Genomic DNA, 16421 nt, shown 5'->3' on the forward strand with positions numbered 1-16421 from the left:
ATTAACCTTTGGTGTGAATTTAATATTCTTACTGAATCTATTATGTGATTCTTGGCAAGTTTTCTAGGCAATTAATTCGTAACATCCGAAAATCAAATTTGTGTTTTAGAAGCGTTTTTTTTATCCGATTTAAACCAAATGTTCATACAGAACTATAATGTAGTCATAAAATCGAATACCAAATGGGATATACAGAGTGAGCAAAAAGTACGTAAAAAATTTAAAAAATGATAAAACTCAGAAAATTAGGCAAAATAAAAATTGGTTTGCAGGTTGAGCATCGATAAATCACGGAATTGTTTTAAGATAAGGAAGAAAAAAAAACAGCCGATAGGTGGCATTTCGTACATTAGTGAAAGAAAAGACACCAAATAACAAAAACAATGTTATTAAATCAGTTATTATTTATGTGTTCAATATGTCCACCACCACAGGTGATAACACATTGTAGGCGTGTCACAAATCCAGCAACGGCAGAATGCAGCATATCTGATTGTATACAAGACAGCTCTTAGTGGACTGTATCTTTCAATTCCGACAGATTGGATGATACACGCGGGATTTTAAATTTCCCCATAGCTAAAAATCTTTTGGTGTCAGATCTGGAGACCGATGAGGCCATGGAAACTTGGCTTCCGTCATCTTCCCGTGCAGTCCTAGTCCCTGCAGCGGATTCTGACGCTAATATTTACATTTTGGCTGCAACGCACGCCGAACGCCTTAGACTTGGTCTTCCGAACTTTACACGATCCTTCAGTGATCCAGTTTCCTCAAATTGCTGAACAAGCTTTCAGGCCTGCTACTTTTAAAGATCCTTTTCCAGACTTCGTTTTTCTGAAGTCGGAATTTAAACAGTGCAACAGTCACTGATTCCAGGTTCAGTTAAAACGCTTCACCAACAAAGCTTGATCTTTTCCCATAGCATTCTTGTTTACTTGCATAGCATGCAACGGAGAATTGATTCTGGATCAAGAGCGTAAGTATTTATAATCACCTGTTTCATTTGCATATTTCCAACTTTGTACCAGTGCCATCTGTTTTTTTAATTTTTTTTTCTTATCTGTAACAAAATCCCGTGACTAATCAATGCCAAACCTGCAAACCATTTTTAATTTTGATTATTTTTGGGGGTTTTATGAATTTTTAAAGTTTTTACGGACTTTTTGCCCACTCTGTATTTAAGGTACTGCATTTTTGAATTATCACATAGTTCTAAAAATAAAGACCGATAGACGATCGTCCCCTTATTGAATTTAATTCAAAACATCATAGCATAATAATATTTTAAATTTATTTGATTTATATTATGTTTAAAATTGAATTTGAATTATAGCTACGATAAAGTGATAGCACACGAAACATATTTATATACCGTTAAGATGAGTGTGTTTTACTAAAAGCAGTAATTAGAAAAGGTTTACTGAAAGACATTTCTAAAAATAATGGTTTAAAACTCTATTTCATAAATGACTTGTAGAAATAAAATTGGTCTTGCTGAAAATCAAACTTTTTCGGCTGTGCTAAAACGTTTTATTTTTTATTGTAAACTTTGAATGTTTTATATGATAAATATGAAGTGCTAGATAATTTCTTGCCACATAGTTGAACACAAATTGCATTAATTTACCTACGTAATTAATGAGGTTCTTTGCAGCGGTAATTGCGTGAAATAAGTGCAAGGTAAAGAATATTAAATTACCCCATTCTAATTATTCTAATTACTCTTCCTGTTATTTAAATGTCAAAACATTGACATTTACTTAAATTTGTATGTAGACTAAACACAAATGGCGAATTCATGAAACAAAAGATATTCTTTGATCAAAGGCGTTTGGGAAATACTAAACCAATCTAGCTCTAAATGTAACAAATATATTTTGCATCTGATAGTAATGCAGCCATCACATGTAGGTTAATTAAATTAAGTTAATAATATTTTAATTGATCCACCATTTGGTATTTATTTGATTTATTAATCCTGAATTTACGAATTTTTATTTTTATTATTCCGATAATATTATATAAATTTGTGTTGAAAACTATTTTTAGTCTAGATTATTTTATAGAATGTTATTCTTATGTTTACATTGTATTCTCCTCAAGTATTTAAAATTAAATAAAATAACAAGTAAAATTCTAATCCCATTTTTCATTTTTCCGTTATGGCAATAATTCATTTTACATCTTATATTTCGGTGCTTTAAGAAAATTAATGTTAAAAAAAAACTATGTAATTTGCAATAAAAATAACAATGCGCACCATAATTTTTCTAACAAGCATTAACCCTGATAATATACTCTAGTACCTTAAAATTTATTTATCACTTTATTTATTTTTATGAGTCTTGAGTTATTGAAATATATAGTAAAGTATTATACAAAGTTTTAAAATAATTCTAGCCTGGCATTATTCATTTAATACGTAGAAAAAAATTCATATTCTCATGTAATTTAAAATACAGTAAGTTTTATATTTTTTAAAAATGCCTGTAAATAGTTACATAAAATAATAAGTAATGTAAATAATAATTTAAAATAAGTATAATGTAATTTTCATTTTCCATTACTGCAATAATTCATTTTACGTCATACATTTTAATGCTTCAAGAAAATTTAATATTTAGAAAAGAAACAATAAAAATAAAGATGCGCTCCATTATTTTTCTAGCATGCATTAACCCTGATAATAATATCCATTAATTATATGTTAAAAGCAGTTATATAAATATATGCTTAGTAGCGGTCGTATTCTTTTAATTTATTGTTTTGTTTCTTTTCTATCAAAATGGTGTATCTCTTAGGCCTAATTTCAGGGGATTTTCGGATCACGAGGAGTCAATAGTGTTGGACGAATTAGTTAGGGATTTTCTCTGTGAGGAATCCATATTTTAAATCCCTGCTTTAGGGTGACTCTTGGGAAAGTCTACAGGCCGGATTCTTATTTTATTTGGTTTAATTTTGATATTTTTTTCTCCTATTAACTTGGTTTTTATTACTAATTGTCTAGATTCATCTGTGTTCTAGTAGTAGTTGCATTTGCGCTCTTTAAATACAATGGTGCCTTTTCTGGTCTTTTTTTAGCTTTTAGTTTGATTCCGAAATAATTTTAGATTGTTTCAATATCAGGTTTTAATTACATAATGCTTATATTTTTTGTTACTTATATGATAATATTATCCATTAATAAAAGGTTTAAAGTATTTCGTTGCTAAATTACTCGAGATTTCGTTTTATGAACCTTGAATTCTTGAAATATTCAATAAAAATAATACAAAGTTTTAAATTCCTGGCCTAGAACTATTCATTTAATATGTAGAAAATCGTTCATGATATCATGCAGTATTTAAAATTGCATAATTTATTTTTACAAAAAAAATGCTTGTAATTAATTATTAATACATAGTTTAAAATGCACGTGCTTGTGAAAGTTATAGAAAGATTGTTCAGCCTGCCCGTCATTTCTTTATATTTTTACGTCATGTATGCCACATTTTGAATTGTTTCATAATGTACCAAGCTATGAACGGTATAAAATATTAAAACAAAAATTTCATAATTTCATAATAAGGTGGTCGTATAAAAAATTGTTTTAATTTAGGTGTCCGTTTATTCGTTAATACTCCATAATTAGTATAGTTTATTCCAATAAACAAAATAAATATGCATGTAAATTAAATATATATGCACATGTAAAGGTGATTTTACAAGATTTTTCCCAAAAACAATTCCAAACTGAAAAATATATGGATTTTGTTCCCAACGAGTTAAAATAAATCAGGATGAATGCTTGGAGAAGTAAGAAAATATTTTAAATCTGTACGCAAAGACTTCTTTAGAAAATTTCAAAACGTTTATTAAGGCAAATTCCGAATTAAAATCAATAAATGAAAATAATTGTAGTGATTGGATTTTGAAGCGTTAAGAAAATAAACGTTCATAGATGGCGCTAGGCAACTAGCGCGAGTGTAATTCAAAGAGTGATGTCATTCGAGTGTTGGCTCTTGGAGGAGAAGGAGTTACTGAGCAGAGTAACTCGAACGAATCTGAAATAAATCTGTTAAGTTTTCTATTTGCCTAATTTTTTTTTTAAAGCACTCACGAACCAGCCACGACATTTGGCGCAGTCGACCAGATTGAGAATCGAGTGCTATTTTTGACGAACTTGAAATCGAACTTTATTTGATAAAGGTGTGTGCTTTCGGTATCGATATGGCCTTCCTAGGCAGTGCGAAAAAGGAAGATTTGAAGTTGTTGGCGGAAGAGCTGGGTGAAACTGTTTCATTAGAGGTGAAAATTGTGGACTTAAAAAAATTGATTACTGGAAGTGAAAATTACGAGGAAGAGTTTGTGAAGAAACAAATGATAGTTATCATAGAGGATAGAAAAGCGAGAGAAGATCAAAAACGAAAGCAAGAAGAACGAGAATTTGAAGAAAGAAAAATTAAAGAAGAACAAAAACGAAAGCAAGAAGAACGAGAATTTGAAGAAAGAAAAATTAAAGAAGAACGAGAATTTGAAGAAAGAAAAATTAAAGAAGAGTGGGAATTGCAGGAGAAAAAGGCACAAGAAGAACGAGAATTCGAACTTGAGAAACTCAAGTTGCAATATTCCAGTGTACCCGTGGATGTCGAATTACCAACTCCCAAGATAGAACTCAGGCACGTGATGCAAAAATTCGATGAAAAGAACAGTGATATCAGTTTATATTTGCTGTTGTTCGAGAGACAAGCCGAGTGGGCTCAAATAAAACGAGAAGATTACGTGTCGCATCTATTAGGATTATTGCCAACGGATATAACCCAACTCATCGCTCGAGAACCAATCGAGAAAGTTAAGGACTATGACCACATCAAGAGTTTATTAGTGAAACGATTTAAACTCAGCCCGGAAAAATTCAGGCAAAAGTTTATGACTCATTTTAAAAGACCGGAGACTACCTGGTGCGATTTTACTTACGAACTTAAAAATTATTTTGAGCAATGGATTCAAGGATTGGAAATAACTACTTTTGAAAGTTTGTCGGGTTTAATCATAACAGAACAGATAAAGCGAAAAGTACCTACGGATATTAAAGAACATTTTATTGATGTTTGGTCACAATTCACGAATCCAAACGAAACTGCAAGCAAATTAGATGATTATGAAAATGTGCGATCAAACAGTGTGAGGAAAAAGAAAGAACTATATCAAGAGAATAACTGTTCTAAACATCAAACCTACGACGAAAGAGAAGAGAGATATTTTTCGGAACGGAAATATGTACCCCCGCATCAACGAGAATTCAGAAACAAAAACTTTCATAAAAACGAAACTACAAATTCAAGAAAAGTAACAAGGGACTGTTACGTTTGTGGATTGTCGCATTTTGCTAGAGACTGCCCAAATAGACATAAAAAATCGCAGTTGAGAGAATCTGCGGCAGAAAAGAAACGGGAAGACATTTTAACCGCGGAAATTCAGTCGGAATTAATTAATGGTGAAAAAAGCTTAAATATCAACCCTTTACAATACGTTGATATTTGTGTGGACAATAGAGAACTGAAAACCCTAGTTGACTCAGGTGCTATGATACCAGTTTTAAATTCTAAATATGTGTCGAGTGAACAAAAAGAAAAAGGAAAAATCATTTTAAAAAGTGCATTTGGAGAACGGATTAACGCTACTCTTTCGAGTTTTCAAATATCATTAAAAGATAAAAACAACGAAGGGTTTTCCAGGCCTATTGAGATAGTTGCAGCTGTCACGGATAGAATTCAAGAGCAATTCATCATCCCCCCCTCTGTATTAAATTTATTGGGAGAAAGCATAAACCACAGCCGCAGCCAAAACTCGTCTGGATTAGAGGCGCCGATGGAAAAGAGCTTTGATGAATTTATGATTTGTTGTGGAATTAGTCAGAGCGAAGAAGAACCGATCGGAAATGAAAGCGATTCTTTGGATAAGAAAAACAAAATTAATGCGTTGAAAGAAGAACAAAGAAAATGTGATACTTTGCTGTCAGTAAGAAAAAATTTATCCCTTGGAAAAGGAAACTTTTTTATGAAAGATGAATTAATATTCCACCGGGATAAAATATTAGGCGAAAAAGTGAATCAGTTGGTTTTGCCCAAAAATAAGAGACAGCAAGTTCTTAAATTAGCACATGAATCAATTTTCGGATGCCATATGGGATTAAAAAAGACTAGTGAAAGAATTAAATACAGTTTTTATTGGCCAAATATGACAGATGATATTAAAAACTTTTGTAAATCCTGTAAAGAATGCCAGTTGAGGAGTCCGGAAAAAATGATTGATAAAATTCCTATTACTCCTGTTCTCCGTCCGGAATTGCCATTTGAGATAGTAAATATAGACCTAATGGGACCCATTGAACCCCCTTCTGCTCGTCGGCATAAGTATGTATTATGTCTAATGGACCAGCATTCTCGATGGCCTGAGACTATCCCTCTTCGTTCGTTAACGGCTAAAGCTACGTGTGATGCTTTATTGGAGATATTCATGCGGACTGGAATACCCAATGTTATTGCAAGTGATAATGGAACGAACTTTATTTCTAAGTTAACCCAGGAATTCATGAAAAGATTAGGTTGTGCTCCCAGATTTACGACGCCTAACCATCCAGCTGGGAATGGCCTTATAGAAAGATATAATAGGGTGTTCAAAAATTCACTCCATCACATTATCAGAACTGATCCGAGTAATTGGGATAAATACATTCCATATATGCTTTTTGCGTACAGGGAAGTTCCTAACTGTACGACGGGTGTTTCACCATTCAAGTTGATGTATGGACGTGAAGCACGAGGACCTCTCAGTGTTCTAAAATCGAGCTGGTGTGGTGATATTGCCATTCCGTTAAACATGGAGAAATCAGTTGTGGATTATTTACAGGAGCAAAAAATAAACTTAGAAAGAGCTGCAGAGGAAGCATCTCTCATCGCTTCTGGTAAACAACAGGCATATGCAGAATATTTTAACCGCCGAACCGCTTCTAAGGAATTTAATCCAGGTGACCAAGTTTATTTATTAATACCTGATTCATCGAACAAATTGTATGCCCGTTGGACTGGTCCTGGAGAAATTATCGAGCATTGCCCTCCACATTCATATAAAGTAAAACTTAGCGATGGAAAAATTCGGCATTGTCATGCAAATAAAATTCGGAAATACTATCCAAGAATTAATGCTGTAGGCATGATCTTTGAAGATGATGCAGACTTTGGAGAAGTTTATTCATCCCCCAGTTATAAAAATGTATGTTACCGGAAAGAGATATTTGATCAAGTGGATTTGCGACATCTTTCTGAGGAAGTGAAATGTCAAATCCTGAACTTATTGTGGAATCATCATTCAATATTTACCGGACAAGTTAGAGTTGCAAAGGTTGGTCATCACAAGATAAAATTAGAGGACGACAAAGAAAGGAAAAAACCTTACGTGTACAGGATTCCTGAAGCGTTGAAACCTCAAATAGACTCCCAAATCGAAGAACTCCTAAAACTAGATCTAATCGAAGAGAGCTCAGCTGACATTGCTTATCCTATAGTCTGTGTAAACAAGAAGGATGGATCTATCAGGATGTGCGTGGATTATCGAGCTTTGAATGCAGTGACTAAAACCGACGATTTCCCCATGGAAGACGCAACGGAATTAATATATTCCATAGGACAGGCAAATGTGATTAGTGTGTTAGATCTGTTGAAAGGGTACTATTCGCTTCCCATGGAAGAAGATTCGCGGGATTATACATCTTTTAAGACCCATAGAGCACAATATCGTTTTAAGGTAATGCCTTTTGGGCTGAAAAATGCAGCTGCTACTTTTCAAAGGGAAATGAACAAAGCATTGTCGCCATACAGAGAATTTTGCCGTGCTTATATTGATGAGATTGCTATATTCTCCAATGATATTTCCTCTCACTTGAAACATCTTCATTTGGTGCTGGATAGATTGGAAGAGCTGCAATTTACTGTTAATCTTTCAAAGTGTGCTTTCGCGAAATCTGAAATTTCATACCTGGGACATATAATTAGCTCAGGAAAGCATCAAGCTGATCCAGCTAAGTTAGAAACGATCTCTCGTTTGCCCGTACCTGAAACCAAGAAACAACTACGTAGTGCTCTTGGCCTGTTCAACTATTATCGTGATTATATTGCGAATTTCGCCGAGATTGCCTTTCCATTAACGGAACTAACAAAGAAAAGAAGCCCTGATGTGTTGCCGTGGTGTGAAATGCATAGTGTTGCTTTTGAAAAATTAAAATCAGCATTGTTACACGCTCCTACTCTACACACTCCGAATATGAGCAAACCCTTTGTGATTCATTGTGATGCCTCGTCAATCGGGATTGGCTCGTGTTTATCACAGACTGGTGATGGAAAAATGTGCCCTATTGCTTATGCAAGTCAAAAATTAAACAAAAGCCAACAATCTTGGTCGACAATCGAACGGGAAGCATTTGCTATAGTTTGGAGCTTGAAAAAGTTTGGATCCGAGATCCACATTTTTACCGATCATAACCCCCTTCCTTATCTGACAAAGTGCGCTCCTCAGTCATCTCGACTACAAAGGTGGGTATTTGCCTTGCAGAGATTCAACATAATATTAAAACATTGCCCTGGTTCTAAAATGCCGCATGCTGATGCTTTGTCACGTTTATTACCAAAATAGACTGAAAAACATTTTTTTAGTAATAATATCATTTTTCTGTTTTATATATCAATATGGGATTAATGACTGTAAAATAATAATAATTTGTGCTTGATATTTATGTATATTTGTTTTAAGGTTTTTTTTTTATTATCATTTTCTTAATATATTGAATAATTGGTATTCGCAAGTTTGGTTAAGAGTATAATGTGCAAAACTATTTGAAATAGGAATATAACTTTTTCTAGTGTTTGTTATAAATTTTCATTCAGCAGTTTTGGTTGTATTTGAAATATCATTTGAGTAATGTTATCAAGTGAAATCCTTTCTTAATTATGTATTAATGTTTACTAAGTGGTTATATTCATTATAAATTTGTGTTTATTAGTTGATAAGTGATTATATACATTATTAAGTATATATTAACTGATAAGTGAGTTTCTTATTATCAAGATGGTATTTATATTCAATTGTGCATTTCTTATTTTACCTCGTTGCTTTCTTAAATGTTTGTTAGTAATTAGTTATTCATTCGAGTTAACTTTGCATTTGTGTTTATTTTTATTTGGATAATTTGATGTTATTAGATACGTTTTAAAATCCAATTCATAATTTTAATTCAGAGGTATGTTTATGTTTTCATATAAACACTACTCTTACGTTGGGGGTGTAGTGATTGGATTTTGAAGCGTTAAGAAAATAAACGTTCATAGATGGCGCTAGGCAACTAGCGCGAGTGTAATTCAAAGAGTGATGTCATTCGAGTGTTGGCTCTTGGAGGAGAAGGAGTTACTGAGCAGAGTAACTCGAACGAATCTGCAATAAATCTGTTAAGTTTTCTATTTGCCTAATTTTTTTTTAAAGCACTCACGAACCAGCCACGACAATAATAACAAATATTTTTTAGTACTACAAATTAGAACCTCATAGATTTCCCAAAAACAATAGATATTAAAGGTTATTTTTGTTTTCATTTGATCACTTTTTAACTGAAATCAGCATTTTTTTTTAAATAAGGAAGCAGAGAATTTTTCTGAATTCATTGTTTCTGTTAATGCAGTTATCATGAGAATTGCAATTTTTTAATACATCTTCATAATATTTGTGATCTCAAAATAGCAAATACTCTTTGAAATTGTATAATTTAGAAAAATATATCTTTTTGATTATTAGAATCTTCATACTAAATGAGTTTCCTGTGGTTATTCTTATGATTTCTTTCTAACTGGTTTTAATAATGAATAAATTTTCATGAGAAGTAAATAATAATTTTTTTTTCATTCCATGTATAATTTTAATCTTAACACAAAATGTCTGTTTTGTAAAGATTAAAATTGAATCTTTTTTGATTCACAATAATTGAAAAGAATGAAATTATTCGTTTTTGCCTTAGGGAAGAATCTTTGAACCTGTTTTTCAAATCAGTGACAAATAAATGTTGACTCATAAAGTCTTAGACATTTCCTTTATTTTAAAAAATTTAATTTATTTCATGTACAAAATATTTAAGACAAAATCAGATAATAAATATTTCATTAGCGTAGGCAAGAAAGTGAATTTCGCCTGGAGTTGATATCTATCAGTAATTTTTAATCATATCTTTTCGTTCGTATTATATGCCATTATCGTGTTGATGTGATATGAAATTCGTATTTTTAAGTCTCCTTTTATTATTAGCTTTTAGTTTCTGGCAAAGAGAGCATCAAAATATGTAGAATTTTAAATTATCCTCAAATTAATATAAAATTTTATATTACTTTTATTTTATATTTATATAAAATTATATAAATTTAAGAGTACTTTCGTTAAATATTGGCTATGAAGAAGAAGATCCTGTGATAAATTTTAATAAAAGCTTTAAAAACAGCTAGATTATTCTCAAGCTATCAAAAAAGATATCAAGGTAAAATAAAAGTAATCTAATAGGGAGGGGTATTCAGATTTTAACATAATTTTTCTTTGTTTTATTGATTTAGTTGTCACGTTTCCTAACTTTTTTACGTTATCTTCTAGTTTTATCAAAAATCTATAGATTAAGGAGAAATATCTGAAATTGCTTGACATAATAGTAGAAATTCAATTATAAAATCAGAAAAAAATGATCTTCCCGGAGCGTTCTCAAATATCCTCTAATGACGTTGTTACAGCCGCTTACCAGCATAAAATTGTAAATCCTGAACAGGACCGTGAAGACTTCGAAAGCTCAGAATTTTATTTTCAGAATTTTATTTTCCCATACTTGAAAGTTATGTACTTTGTAATATACATAAAAGAAAATGGCGCTTCCAAACAATAATTATATCGATTTTTGGCGGGACTTTAGATTTGTTACTGAATTTAGAGTGAGATCTTTGGATATATTTTTTTGTGGGATTTCTTATTTCTGACCGATTGAAGCCAAAATGTGGCACATGATTACAACTGTAGTCAACAGATCACATAATTAATCATCTTTATTTGAGTCATTGTATTTTAGAATTCTGAAATTTAGATACATCTAAAGTACGGACAAACTGACGGTCAGTCCTTTGACTGATTTGTATTAAAATTCAGTCATGATAACTGTGAGCTGTGATAAAATTGTTCATCGAATTTCGCTTAGCTACGTTATGTTTTTAAATTATCGCGTTTTCACGCATGTAACAGTACAGACTATCAGATGATAAATCTAAAAATGATTCAGGTATTTGGACAAAATTTTCAGAAGTTTAACAGTTGTTGTTTTTGTAAGTTTCATATTTTATTAATTCTAATGTGGAAAATTGCGCCACTGTTAAATTGGTTATGACACTGACAATCTTAATTTTTTTAAATGTCAATATTTTCAATTCGCCATAATAAGAAGTTCGTAAATCATAAATGGAGCAAAGTCTCAAATAGTACATTCTCACATGATGGAAATTCTATTAACGGGATAAAATAATATGATTAATTCTTCTATAACATGAACAATTCTTTGGTTTTATCTGGAAAAAAAATAATTCTTTCATAATTTTTGTTTCTTGTTTTGTTAGATAAATTTAATATTCTTTGCTGTTGTTGTTTATAATGGCAATATAAAATTGTCACTATACGCAAAGGCAACGTAATTATTAAATTAAAATTACTTTAAAATTTTATATTTTCAGAAAAAAATTATTATTAGTTTATTATATTAAAATTTTATATTGTCACAATTTCAACTGGAACAACATAAAATCAACGATGAATATTTATAATATTTGCTGTTGTTTATAGTGGGCAGTGAAAATGAGAATATAAAACAATATTTCTGTAGAAATAGGAAAGTTACAAATTATTTTTGCTGTTGTGTAATTGTCTGGGATGATCATGGATTATCTCGTCAGATAATCCATGATTATCACGACGGGATTTCATATAACAAGAAACATATTCCACCTCTTAGAGTCCACTATCATTGAAATAATTTTTGTCTAAAACCAAATTTTAAATTTATTTGTGAAGCTATAACTGCCAGAGTTATAGATACTGAAGCATATTTTCCCTTTCTATCTCTCTGAAAGAGCTGTTATATTATAGGAAACTTTAGATATTTTTTAAAAATGAAGTAAATCTCTCACAAAGTTCGTAACATGCTGCAGATAATCTCATTTCTCCTGTCCAGAGCTCTTTAATCTCCACAAATTGAGTAATATATAGATTTTAAAAAATGAAAGAAATTTCGTTCATTTTTACGTGATTGATAGAATAAAATTTATCATCCAGATATCTGAATTAGAGAGAAAACTGTTTACTATTTTTAGATCTAACTATCACAGCCTGAACATGATATTCTAAGACTTCTTTTAACAATAATTTAAAAAGTTACCTAATCCTATTATTTTTAAATAATCAGAAAAAAATATCTCCTCTTTTATAGTTCGGTCTTCCACACTGAATCTTGTTGAAATATTTAATTTACTTACTAGTGATATTGTTGGTTAAGGCATGGTACAACCAATGGATTTGAATGAGACAAATGATTTGGGTTCTTTATTTTCACTTTACCCTTATTCAAATGTTATTAGACCAACCAATGTGTTTTGTATTAGGTAGATTCCTATAGGAAGATCACCTATTGCAATGGTTCTTTAGGAAAATTTCTACAGCTCTTCTACGACCATGGTCCATAGAACCCAAAAACACCTTTCGTGGTTTTAAACTGCTTAGAATATGTTGTTAGAAATATAGAAACCTGTAATGAGTTCGTAAATGGGTCATCGAGCTCCAAGGGAGTGTAAATGGTGGTGGGGGTATGGAATATTCATTTCGCTATAACTTCCTTAAAATTGAAGACAGAAAAATAAATCAAATTATCCAAATTAACATCTCATTAAGACGAACAACTTTAGTATTTAATGTTTTTCGATAATTGTATCATCTTGGATATTGGGGACTGAAAAGTGATTTTCAAGAACTAATTTTGACTGAAATTAATAAAGTATTAACGAAGATGAAAAGCAATCTATCTTTGCCTTCCAGCTTGCTGAGAGGATTTTTTTTTCTTTCATTGAGTAGTTCGCTTATATCAGACTGGTTGATGGCGGTTTTCCTTGTTTTTCACTATCGAAAAGAAATGGGAACCAATTTTTGCTGATTTAGTTGCTAATTCTTAATACAGAAACTAAATCAAGATTTCTACAACAAAAAAGTCGCTTTTATCAGTGATTTTAATGCCATATGGCTGTGTCGGGAATCTTTGAAATGGATTAGACTCGCTAGACTAAGCGATATAATCATTAGTTAATAAATCATTAAAATGAATTTTGCTTTGAACACATTTCTAAGCATTTTGCGAAATTAATATTTCTTATAAAGAAATAATGATTTTATTTCTAACAAAGCATATTTCACTTGCACTGAAATGAATTAGTTCTTTAAATAGCATTTTAAATGCTTGAAAAATTGTAGAAAAAAATAATGACAAAATATAAAGGAGCTATAAAAATAAAAATAAATGTCTGTTTTCCTGCACTTTTATATCCTTTTATATTTGAGTTTCTGTAGATGCTTTTTTATGCCGTACTTTTTAAGTTCATAACTCCATGAAATCTTTTTTAATGACAGTTAATTGTACAGTTCTTTTTGCGTCTGACTTTGATGTTATCTCATATAAATGATAATTAAGTTGCTTTTTTACGTTAAGGTCGCAGATTATTATTATTATTATTATTATTTGAAAATTTATAAAGAAATCATTTTTTTTAAGAATCGCTTCTTTACTTAAAATTCAGTCTTAAATTAATTACGTGTCTTTTGTTAAGGTAACAAAAGATCATGGGTTATGAGTTATTGAAAAAATTAATATCAGTCTCATAGGACTGTAAATTTTTTTATACATCATATAAATAATAAATATCGATAAAATATTTGTAATATGTAAAATTATTTTAATTTTTTTTATATTTATCAAAATAATCACAAAAACGATGTTTAATATTAAATGAATGCCTGCGATAAAGTTTATATAGTTCATTTTCAGAATTAATCCTATTTAATTATAATATAGTTTATTATCAATGTGACTTTTGATGTGAAAATGATTTATTGAAATAAAGATTTTGAATTTTGGCAGCATTACAATGATTTTATTTGTGTCATCTTACATATCTATAGATAAAATCGAAAAATTAAAAGAAAAGCGATATTAAAATATTCAAATATTTTCATATTTTTTTAACCCTTGAAAGAAAGCATTTGCGTGTTACGTTTAATAAATTAATTTTAGAAAATAAACTGAAATGATTTCTTTACTAATGAAAAGATATCTACTATAAAAACGTGGTGAGGGAAATAAAGAAAAGGTTTTGATTTTTTATATTAATGCTATATTAAGTACTCAAAAAGATACTTTAATCATAAAAAAAAAATAATTCACTCACAATATTTTGATAAATCTATGTTTCAGATCTTCCCTAGTCCGTAAAACAAGATTTATTGGTAATATCATTAATTTTCATCTCCGTGCGTTTTCTTATAATTCCAAAATCAAATGATATTGATATATCAAATAGAACATATAATTTTTATTATATCAAAATGGTGTATGACAAATATCACACATACTAAAAACATGAAATATTTTCATGTGAAAGGTGAATTCGCCGGAAAATAAAGGTTTGTTACAATATACAACAATCTCATATTCCATACAATGATTTGAGAGTTGATGTAGCTAACATGTGCAAGTGTTTTGCATTGAAAATATGTATAATATATTTCTAATTGAACACAATACACTTTGACATAAAAGTTCTATTAAAATTTTCTCTTTAAAAATGATATATACCAATTTTTTTACAAATACTCTGCTCTGATATATTGAGTCTTTTGCATATTTAGGTTTTGTCAGGCTGAATTCAAAGCAAATGTCGATAGTTTTAATTTAAAATAAATATTAATAATTAATCATATAGTTTTCGAAAATGCCATGTGAAAATTAAGATTATTATTAAAAAAACATTCTTTAATATTTTTAAAACAATTTCCGAAGTAATAACTTTTATAGGCTATAAAATTATTGGTATGACGATTTATTTAGGTATTGTCATAAACCGACATACCATGTATGTCACAAAAATCGTTCTGTAGAGATCTCTGTAGAGCTGACAGTTGGAAGTAGAGAAACCAAATCTGATAGGTAATTATTTCTTTGACAGTAGATGCTAAATTGGAAGGGGAGTTTCATAATTTTAATTAATTTTTTTCGCCATAAATTAAAAGTAATACTTTTACATCATGTAAGAATTCTAACAATTTAGTTTTCTGTGAAATCATTTTTATTTCTGAGAAAAATCTTTCTAATGCAACTAATGATTCTCGGAATCTTATTCTTTGTTTTGGTTATAGTTTTCATATACATGCTCGTTTTGACGATATCCATTGCACATTTTTATGCATACATCATCTTTACTGTATTTAAGATTAAATTTAAAATATAAAAATAAAACGGTGGGTTAAACCTGAAACATTATTATGCTACGTTTTCGAGCCTCCTTTAAATTATTTAAATCCAATTTTTTGAAGTTCCAAACTTGATTCAAAACACACAAAAAAGTGATTTAAAAACGTAGAAAATAAAATAAATTATATTTTTTAATGAAAATTTTGCTTTGAAAGTGTTTTTAAATCCTTTACAACAAGACTAAAACTACTATGAATAATTTTCAATAAACTATTATTTTAGTTTTCTAAAACACGAGTTTTACTACTTTATTGCTTGGATAAGTAAAACTATCTGCAAGGAATCAAAACTAAAGCATTAAAAATATTTCATTTTCAGTATAAAATATATTTTCAATAACTATTCAGTCTTTATATTGAAAATATTTATATTTATATATTTTATTTATCATTTAAATATTTATTTATATAAGTATTTGTATATTTATGCTAAAAGTATTTATATTTTAATACATTTTTAGTATTCAGTGTTTAGAGCTCTAAATCACAAAAGTATTGGTTACTCTAACTTTATAAAATATAAAATAAGTTACACAGTTAATAATTTAGAAATTACACTTCCTGTTCACTTTCTGTTTAATCTAAACACATCAGAGAAAAAAATCTCCCAAATCTCACAACTATTAATCCAGATAGTATAATTGCAGATGTATACAAAAAATAAGCAGCAATAATGACAATGACTCAGCATCATATTTTCTAGATATCAGTGATGTTTGTATTAAAAAAAAATCGATTAACTCAAAACAATATTAAAACGCAATTATCTGTTCTACAAAATGGTTTTGAGAACACTGATTTATATTTTT

At 29.9% G+C, this 16421-nt stretch overlaps 1 protein-coding gene across 1 annotated transcript in view; it reads left to right on the top strand.

The window, feature by feature from the left end:
* Window positions 1-8670, top strand: part of LOC129987644 (uncharacterized) — a 30159-nt gene extending 21489 nt beyond the window's left edge. The window contains exons 3-5 of the mRNA XM_056095603.1: window positions 4614-5893; window positions 6029-6946; window positions 7667-8670. Of these exons, the coding sequence (XP_055951578.1) occupies window positions 4614-5893; window positions 6029-6946; window positions 7667-8670 (3202 nt within the window). The remainder of the gene's footprint in view (window positions 1-4613; window positions 5894-6028; window positions 6947-7666) is intronic.
* The last annotated feature ends 7751 nt before the right edge of the window (window positions 8671-16421 follow it).

Source organism: Argiope bruennichi, chromosome 10 (genome assembly GCF_947563725.1).
Source record: "Argiope bruennichi chromosome 10, qqArgBrue1.1, whole genome shotgun sequence".
Classification (NCBI taxonomy): Eukaryota; Metazoa; Arthropoda; class Arachnida; order Araneae; family Araneidae; genus Argiope; species Argiope bruennichi.